The 9,647-nt window shown below is 43.8% G+C and overlaps 1 protein-coding gene across 2 annotated transcripts in view; it reads left to right on the forward strand.

Annotated features, from left to right (window-relative positions):
• Nucleotides 1-9,196, forward strand: part of Atp6v1c1 (ATPase H+ transporting V1 subunit C1) — a 32,438-nt gene extending 23,242 nt beyond the window's left edge. For both annotated transcript variants that reach the window (XM_048457129.3, XM_048457130.3), the window contains exons 9-13: nucleotides 3,351-3,443; nucleotides 3,562-3,655; nucleotides 5,198-5,295; nucleotides 6,885-7,011; nucleotides 8,323-9,196. In XM_048457129.3, the coding sequence (XP_048313086.1) occupies nucleotides 3,351-3,443; nucleotides 3,562-3,655; nucleotides 5,198-5,295; nucleotides 6,885-7,011; nucleotides 8,323-8,418 (508 nt within the window). In that variant the 3' untranslated portion in view covers nucleotides 8,419-9,196. The remainder of the gene's footprint in view (nucleotides 1-3,350; nucleotides 3,444-3,561; nucleotides 3,656-5,197; nucleotides 5,296-6,884; nucleotides 7,012-8,322) is intronic.
• The last annotated feature ends 451 nt before the right edge of the window (nucleotides 9,197-9,647 follow it).

A 9,647-nucleotide genomic window follows, 5' to 3' on the forward strand; every position in this document is an offset into this window, starting at 1 on the left:
TTGGTATTTTGAGAACTACAACTTTAGCTCATTATTTTTCCCGTCCATCTGAGGTAATACTCTCCATTAAAGCCAACTCTTCACATGGTAAACTGGAGACAGTGGTGTGTCTTGACAGGCATTCTCATTTGGGCTGTTGTTCCTGACTGTTGATGTGGTATTTAGGAAGCAGGTACCCAGGAGGAGGGTGAGGGGTCAGTGCGGAGTCTGCTAGAGGCAGCCATGCAAGGCAGGCTTGAGGGTTGGGTGTGGGTGCTGTGCAGGACGAGCAGCAGGAGGACTTTGAACACACTGTTTAGAGTTAGGTCTCCTGCTGCTCACTTCAGTGATTAAAGGCAGGCAGTGCTTGTCTCACTGGCCTTCTGGGTCCCTAGTCCGCCCCAGTCAGGGTGAACATTGCTCCTTCAGGTCCACTGTGTGAAGTGCACTTGGCACCACTGACTACGAAATGTGGCTGTTGAAATGTCCACGGAGGACTTAGAGCCAGCTCAGTAGCACCAGGAGGATCCTGCACTTCACATAAGCCAGCTAGGCGAGCTAGGCCTGGGGCACTGCCTGGACACCCACTGTTGAGGAGAGGGCCGTGTGGCTTGCAGCTGACACTTTGTGTGTGTGTGTGTGTGTGTGTGTGTGTGTGTGTGTGGTGTTGGGGGTCAGACCCAGAGCTAGGCAGGTGGTCTATTCTGAGCCTCATCTCACCCTGGTAACAAACATTTTAGTGATTTTAGTGGTGGTGGTGTTTTGGTGGGTTTTTTTTTTTTTTGAGTAATTACCTTGAGGCAGCCATTGTTTCAGTTCTTTACTCGAATTAAGTTAGTTAAATATGGATAGTAACAGGGCTAGAGAGGTGGCTCAGCAGTTAAGAGCATTGGCTACTCTGACAGAAGATTCAGGTTTGGTTCCCAGCACCAACATAGTTCACAACCATCCGTAACTGCAGTCCCAGGGAATCTGACTCTCTTCTGACTTCCAGTGACACCAAGCCACACGTGATGCACAAACATTTGCAGGCAAACACCAGTACTCTTGGTTTTGTTTGTTTATTTTTAGACAGGGTTTCTCTGTAGCTTTGGAGTTTGGAGCCTGTCCTGAAACTAGCTCTTGTAGACCAGGCTGGCCTCGAATTCACAGAAGTGCATCTGCCTCTGCTTCCTAAGTGCTGGGATTAAAGGTGTGTGCCACCACCGCCTGGCTACCCATACTTTTAAAAATAGATAGTAAAGAAATATGGATGGTATCACTTGACTGGCCTGCCTACCTGCCTTCCTTCCTTACTGTTTTTATTAAGACAGGTTCTCATGTAGCCCAGGCTAGCCCTGAACTCTTAATTTGCCTGCCTATAACTCCCAAGGACTGAGATGATAGGCCAGTTCCATTAGGACAAGCTTGACACGTTTTGTGGCTGTTTTAAATGTCTTCTGTTTTGCCTTCGTGCAAGATTTTATTAAATGGCCTTCCCCCTCTGTGCAGGATTTTATTAAATGGCCTTCTCCCTCTGTGCAGGATTTTGTTAAGTGGCCTTTCCCTCTCTGTATAAGGTATTATTATATGACTTTTCCCCCTCTATACAAGGTTTTATTAAATGGCCTTCCCTCCCCTGCTCTGTGCAGGATTTTATTAAATGGCCTTTCCCCCTTTGTGCAAGGTTTTACTAAATTTCTTTGTTGTTGTTTTGTTTTTAATTTTTTAAAAAACTTAAATGAAGATACCAACAAGAAATAACTGGAAGAGTCCTGTTCTCAGTAACCATGGTAACTCAGTTCTGGCAGGTTCTGTTGGAGGGCATCAACGGGCTCACAGAGCTTGAGCACAGCCTGAGGGATCTCTGCCTCATTCCTTCTGTAGGTAGTGTGGCTCACTCCTGGAGCTTTGGAGGCAGCTCACACGTTGGGTACACTGGGTTGGGTCTTTTTTTAAAAAAAACAAAAAAACTTGCTATATCAGTGATGACTCTTGGAGTAATGATTGAAAGAGGAATTTTGAAGTAGAAAAAAACTTTAAAATACCGTTTTCAGAAAATGCCATAATGAAACATAATACTGTGTATGTTAACTTTTAAAATTAAAGATGCCACCTTCAAGCCTGAATGTGGGAATAAGTTTTTTGTTTTGTTTGTTTTTGAGACAGGGTCGTGTCTCTCACTTTGGGCAGAATCATCCTGCTCCTGCCTCTACTCCCAGGTTCACGTTATACAAAAGGGTTTTTTAAGTGTGGGTGGAGCAGGCATCTGCGTAGGCCAGAGGGCAGCTTGTTTGGCAGTGGTGGGATCAGTTTGTTCCTTCCACCCTGTCAGCTCCAGGACACCAGACTTGACAGGAAGTGCTTTGATCTGCATTACCTTGCTGGTCTCCTGGCCTTCATTCTTCAATACACAAGCCTACCTGTTGACGAGATACTCTATGTTCAGGTTTTCAAATATCAGATGATTTGAAATCCTGCTGAAACCGGGATGTGTCTGATGTATGTAAAGGGTCTGTGCTGTCTCAGACGTTTCCGTGGCACATGCTCAGTAGATGTGACACTTTCCCTCTATGTCTCTCAGGGTGTGTGTGTTTGAGATGAGGTTTCACTATGTCACCATGACTGGTCTGGAATTCTCTCTGAAGACCAGGCTAGCCTCAAACTCCTGAGTGCTGAATGCTGGGGTCAAAGGTGTGCACCACCATGCCCCTCTCCTCTGCTTTTTAACTTGTCTGATTGGAGCGACTGGGGGTCGCTCGATGGTAGAGCTTTTGCCCAACATGTAGGAGGACCTGGTTTCCGTTACCTGCACCAGAAGCTTACAAAAGGCAGACTGGGCATCACATTTCTGTGACAGCTGGAGTTTCCTGGCGCTTGTGTCTGGAAAGTCTTTCTGCAGTGATGTCCATAGAGCTGTGGCTGGAAGTTAGGAGTTCCTTGACCCCGTCCAGCCTAAAAAGGAGCCCGGCACACAGAAGTGTATTCATTCGGAGCTGTTGAGATTGTTGCTTGTGAAATTCTGATTGGAGTGAATACCTGGGGTGTGAGGTGATGGCGGTGGAGCAGCCGAGCCTGACCTGATGGGCTTGCTGGGTTGGACCGGAAAGAGGATGAAATAGAAATAGCCCATGAGACAAGAACCGACAGTTTGACCAGCCAGCCTGGTGCTAGAAACTGAGCAGTGTGCTCTGTAGTGTGGCTTCCCTTAGGGAAGAGGGCGTTTAGTAAGTGTAAGGGAGGGTGTGTAGGCGTCCTAACAAGAGAGCATCGTAGACAGGACCATCTTCCCTGTTGGAGGCAGTGCAGATGAAGAGGGAGGCACTGCTTTGAGCTCCTCCCATTTCTGAATTCACAATAGTGTATAACTCACAGTGACTCTCCCCCTCTAGTGTTCTTTCAGAGGACCAAGACAGTTATCTGTGTAACGTCACCTTGTTTAGAAAAGCAGTTGATGATTTCCGACACAAAGCCAGAGAAAACAAGTAAGTTTGTCTGTGCTTCTCATAGATATATGCACGTGATCTTAATCTGTTGGATTGGCTGTATGTGGTGTGGACAAACTTGTTTGTTTTTTTTTTTTTTTTTTTGCTCCAAATTCAGGTTCATAGTTCGTGACTTCCAGTATAACGAGGAGGAGATGAAAGCAGATAAGGAAGAGATGAACAGGTTGTCTACGGACAAGAAGAAGCAGTTTGTATGTGACGTTCCTTAGCATGGCCAGAGCTCAGCAGACCATATGTGCTCTTGCCTGTCTTTGACTTGGAAAAGGGCAAAAGTTCTGGTTTTTCCTTTTAAGATAGTTGATTTTGGTTACTTTACTTCTTTTTTGAGATAGGTTTCATCCCAGAGGCCAGGCAGAGCTCACTCTGTGGCCCAGAGCTGTCTTGAGCTCTTGGTGATTCTCCTGACTCAGCTTCAGAGTGTTGGGATTATAGGCAGCCAGCAAACATCAGATCCCAACCGGTTACCAGTTCCCACGGCACTGGGGTTACAAACGTGTGTGTCCATGCCTGGCTTTTTTTTTTTTTTTAACTTGGGTTCAGGGATCTGACCTCAGGTCTTTATATGTGCACAGCACATGTCCTTTACCCAGAGCCATTGCGCTCCTGTTGCAATCTTCATTGGAACTTTTAGAGTTTATTTTACTTTTGAGTCTTAGGAAACTGGAAAAATGCATTCTAGAGATACCGAGTCTCAGAGAGAAACATCATGAAAAGCAGTTTATAATTTGGTACTAGAAAAATGAATGTATTGAGACTGAAGGTACGGCTCAGCAGAGTGCTTAACTAACTTACAAAGGCCCTGTGCCACACTGACAAAAACTGGTTGTGGTGGCATATACCTGTAATCCCAGCATTGGAGGAAGAAACAGGAATATCAGGAAATTCTAGGTCATTCTTGACTACACGAGAACTTGTCTCAAAAAGAAAGAAAGAAAAAGAAAAACCATATGTATTGATGTCCATCTGTATGAATTCCCAGAAGCTCGGGTTGTGTGCCAGAGATGCCTGTGTGAAGCACACCCCAAGTCCAGTGCAGGCCTTCTTCACAGCAGGGGCCAGGCTGACGCTGCTCGCTGCCCACCAGCCTGCTCTTCTTTGTAGCAAGTAAATGTCAGTGCCGTTGCCCACAGCAGATCAAAGAGCAAACATTTTGATCAGAACTTTTCACTTTATTGTATCCTCTTTGCCTTAATTAATTGCTTGGCACATCCAAATGATTCCATACGTTACCTAATTTAAGTGGTAGCTGAGTCAGTAATGATGTCTTTATAGGTGGACAGGAGAGGGATTGTCTTTACAGAAGTTTTTGATTGTGCTAAGTGCAAGTTCAACAAGAACTTGCTTTGTCAGGGAAGCAGGAGAACGCAGAAGATGAGCAGGTTTCAGAGCCTCAGAAGAAGGCATGGGGAATATCTGTGTCGTGAGAAGCTGCAGGCTGAGTTCTGTAAGTGCATTAACTAACTGAGTATTAGGTTGTGTGTTCAAACCCAGTTTTAACTGCTTTCCTGAAGACATGCCTTTTGCTGTCAGTAAGCCCGGCTCACCCGAGTCTGCTGAGGGTACAGCGTGGTAGCTTACCCTTCATTTAAGAGCGTGAAGGAAGGGGGTAGGGTGTCCAGTGTAATACCTGAAACTTGCATAATGTGGCTATTTACTTCTTTAAAAAGTTTGACTTTTCTAATTGCCATTTGCAAACCAAATTTGTGGTAATTTTGTGTTTTTTCTTTTTAAAGGGACCACTTGTGCGGTGGCTTAAAGTGAATTTCAGTGAGGCGTTTATTGCGTGGATTCATATAAAAGCACTAAGGGTTTTCGTCGAGTCTGTTTTAAGGTAAGAAAGTTGAGAAAGTTGGAGCTGTAGAGTTCAGTGTACTTCTCTGTCATGACTGCAGCCATGCAAAGGTGATTGGAGCAGCCACAGAGACAGGAGGCAGTGACTGTCAGGGTCACACAGCTTGTCATGTGCATATTGTCCTTTAACACCAGGCTCAGGAGAAGAGAGCCACACTGCTGCACTCTGTCTCTAATGTGTGGTCATGTACCTGTAATCCCAGCATTGATGAGAGGAGGTCTGAGCAGTAGTTAGTGTTTTCATTGTGGGGTACACAGTTATGCTATGTGCTTGTCTGGTTTCTGTGGTATCAGTTATTCAGCATGGTCACTTGTTTTGTTTGATACAGTCTCTTCCTGGCGGATTTCAAACTCATTTTTACCATAGGCCTCCTGAGTGCCCCACCACTGCTGTGCTTGCTCCACATGGCCTTTGGTGCAGTCTGGGATGTGTGATGCAGCACAGCCTTATATAGTAGAGCTTAGACCTGTAATTAGAAAGGCCTGAACTCCGCTAATGCAAAGGCAGTTTGGTAAATACTGAACCAGTAACCCAGTCATTTCCATGATAATCACCCAAGGAGTGTGCAGTGATGGACCGCACTACGCAAAGAAACCTTTAGCTCTAGCTCCATTGTAATTAGGTGTGCACTATCATTAAAAATTCATTTGTATGGTATTTTGCCTTTATGCACGTCTTGTGTGTCACAGTGCCCATGAAGTCCCGAAGAGTGGGCATCATATCCATTGGAGCTCAGTTCACTGAGTACATCTTGTGTGGTACATGATTGGTAATTAAGTGCAGAGTGAATTAATTATAAGGTACTAAACAAGTTGAGTGGGGTGGTTCACACTTTTAATCCCTACAGGCAGGCCACAGAGGCAGGAAAATCTCTGGATTCAAGGCCAGCTTCTGGTTTACACAGTTAGTGAGACCTTAACTTTTTTTTTAAAGCCAATGTTTGTTTAAATGAAGATTTCTTTCAGATATTTTGCATGTAGTTTGATTTTAAGATATGGTATAGAATTTAAATGTCTTTTTTGTTTTATTTTTATTTTTTTCAGCAAATTTTTTATTATTAAAAATTTCCACCTCCTCCCATCGCCCTCCCCTACCCCCCCCAAATGTGTTTTGCTCCTCTGTACATGTTGCTCCTATTAGAAATTATTTAAAAACTTACCTGCAACCATGCTTCTCATCTTTAAATTTTTAAAAATGTTTAAAGTAGGTATAGAAAGTCCCAATTTTTAATTATAAACATCTAGCCCTATGTTATTTTTATGTACTGGGCATATTTGTAGTTTACTGTGAAATTGAAAATTAATTGCATGATTGGTTTGCTTATTTTCCCTTCTGCTAAAGCCTAGGCTGGCCTCAAATGCACCCAAGCCTTTGTCTTAGCTTCCTCAGCATTGAGATCATGGACGTGAGCTGCCACCCCCAAAGTGGCTCAGTGTTTTTACATGCTAGTGCAGACTTGTAAAGGGATTATTAACATGATGCACGCTGTGTTTGCAGAGAGCCTTGCAGAGAGGGATATAAATACCTGTGTGCATTTACGCTCCGTACCACTTCTGCTGCTTTTTAAGGTATGGTTTGCCGGTGAACTTCCAGGCGATGCTCCTTCAGCCTAACAAGAAAACAGTGAAGAAACTAAGAGAAGTTTTATATGAACTGTACAAGCACCTCGACAGCAGCGCAGCCGCTATCATCGATGTAAGTACACGGAGGCTCAGCAGACGGAAGGCACTGCTGCATGAGTGTTCACTCAAGAGGGCGGCCCGTGTGTGCATGACCCAGGCCGCTTCTGTTCCCTGAGTGTCTCCCGCGGGGAGACTCAGCAAGGGCTTTCTTTTTTATACACTAGGTACAGCTGTTCTTGTTTGTAGAAGCCCATGATTATCTTATGATGGATCAGATGTTCACAGCTGCAGAAGTTCAGAAACAATCTTCACTTCTAGTTCTTAAAACTATAGATTGCAAAGAGAAAGAAAATAAGAAATTATTTTAATTTTGTTTGGTAGAAATAATGGAGTCAATAGATTAGCAATGTACATTTTTTTATTTGTTTTGGGAGGATACACATATGCCATGTGTATGGTTTTTTTTTTGTGTGTGTGTGTGTGTGTGTGTTACTTTTCCTTCTACCATGTGGGTCCCAGGGTTCAAACTTAGGTCATTGGGAGGCTTGGGGGCGAGCACCCTTGTCTTTGGCTCAGGTTGATCATTTTGAAGGGAATCGCCATTTCTCTGAAATGGTTTAAAGTTTTATGTTTGAGTGTGTTTGGCCTGCATGCATGTCTGAACATCAGTGAGTGCTTAATACTCAAGAGGCCGGAAGAGGGAGGCAGGTCCTCTGAGTCGAGCTGTGGGCAGCTGTGAGCAGCCCTGCGGGAGGCACCAGGTCCTGTGGAGGAAGAGCCCGTGTTCACGCCGCTCTGAACATGACAACAGTGTGTGTCACCATGTCAGCAGGCTTTTATTCACAGTTTAAATTACACATACCTTGCTGTTTTCACTTTAGGTGGTATCTCGTGTGTGTATTGGAATAATGAGAAATTAGGGGTTCTGGTAAGAGAAAATGCAGGAAATGACTTGCTATCTTTTCATAAAATCTTGGAGAAAATAAGAATCCTAAGTCTTTGGACAAACTTTGCTCTCAGTAAATTCTTACAAGGCACAAATAGACCTGAAATCTTTAAAACCACACTTGGTTTATTTGGATACTACATTTTGTAAGCCTTATCCCCTAAATCCAAGATTTGAAAAGTTAACTTTTACAGTTTACATGATAAAACACGGTTCAGTCACGGTTCAGTCACAGCTTTCAGCACTGGAACTCTGCTCAGTCCGGCCTTCCTGCGCGCCGTGTTTCCCAATTGACTCAGCAGCCTCAGACTCTACCCGTGCTTAAAGCAAAGAGAATGCCTAACTCAGATTAAATTAGTAAATGCTTAGCTTCAGCCAGATGAGGGGTCCATGTAAGGTCCTGTCAGGGGCTAACTGGCGTTTGTGATTTCTCCGTAGGCTCCTATGGATATTCCTGGCCTAAACCTGAGTCAGCAAGAATACTACCCCTATGTATATTACAAGATTGATTGCAACTTGCTGGAATTCAAGTAAAAATGAGCTCCTCCTAGACAGTCCTGTTCTTGTGTTGGTGTGTGCTCACAGAATTAAGTCTCGTAACCTCATGCCCTCTGCTTGCTCCTTCCCTTTTCCCTAGGTGAATTTTCTTATGTGGTCCACATCTCAACATTTGCTTTTTAAAGGAAAAGAAAATATATATATATATATTGTTTCTTTTTATTGATCAGGTCTGTAAATGTGTACTGAAAAAAATCAGAGTTTATTTATAAATAGAATAGCTTATTTAAAGAGGTATTTTCCTCCTTGATATCATGGTATGCATAATTCTGTGTGTTACTATTGTGCACAGCCTTGTTTACAGGAGAATGGTGTAAACATACCGTTTTGTTCACTGTATTTAGTAGACATAACTGTTTAGTAATTACTAAGTTGTGATGTAGAGCAATGTGACAACATTTGGGTGTGCGTTCTGAATTTTCCCAACTCTCTGTCAGCACTGTTGATCCCCACAGGACAGAATAAAGAACCTGTGCGCAGTGTGCTGTGTGTGTGACTTGAGAGGATGTCACTGTAGTACGGGCTCAGTGAAGGCACAGTCTAACTCAGTGGACTGCTTTCAGGGCTTCACTACTGCCGAGCTGTGAGCATTTGTGTCTGACTTGCATAGGATTTAATTGTGCCAAACTTGAGCCAGAGCACAAATTTGAGGGTTATTTTTCCAACACATGGTGATATTTATATTTGGACACCGGATGCCTAGTTCTCTTAAATAAGAAGAGGGGCCAGTTTTGAATAAAGTGTAGCAAAACTATGCAGCATTAGTCGTTTGTCTAATTCTTTATTTGTTCCCTAACATTCATAATCATAAAGACCGCACTCTGACTTGTTTGTTCTGCCATGGTCTGAAGATAGGCGGTACTGGCCTTTAACATTCCTGAAATGTGGTGGTCCTGTCCTCACCGTGTACTGCTTACAAGAGGGAGAGCTAGTCTCCACTGCTCTTCCCTTTCAGAAAGCTAGCCTGCAAGGTCTTCACTATTTGGGATTTTGTATTTTTGTTTCATAATTAGTTACTGTCTCCAAACATACAGATGTCTACACGATAGAACGGGAGAGATACCCCGTCCCTCTGATTTCCACCTTGAGAGGAAGTCTGTGGCCCTTTTCCATGTCCAGCATCTATCTGTCTATCGCCCCACTTTTCCCTCCTCCTTTCCTCCCTTCCCTTTCCCTCACCTAGAGCTTGTTTGAGTAGGCAAGGG

Source organism: Myodes glareolus, chromosome 19 (assembly GCF_982192425.1).
Source record: "Myodes glareolus chromosome 19, mMyoGla1.1, whole genome shotgun sequence".
In the NCBI taxonomy this organism is placed as follows: Eukaryota; Metazoa; Chordata; class Mammalia; order Rodentia; family Cricetidae; genus Myodes; species Myodes glareolus.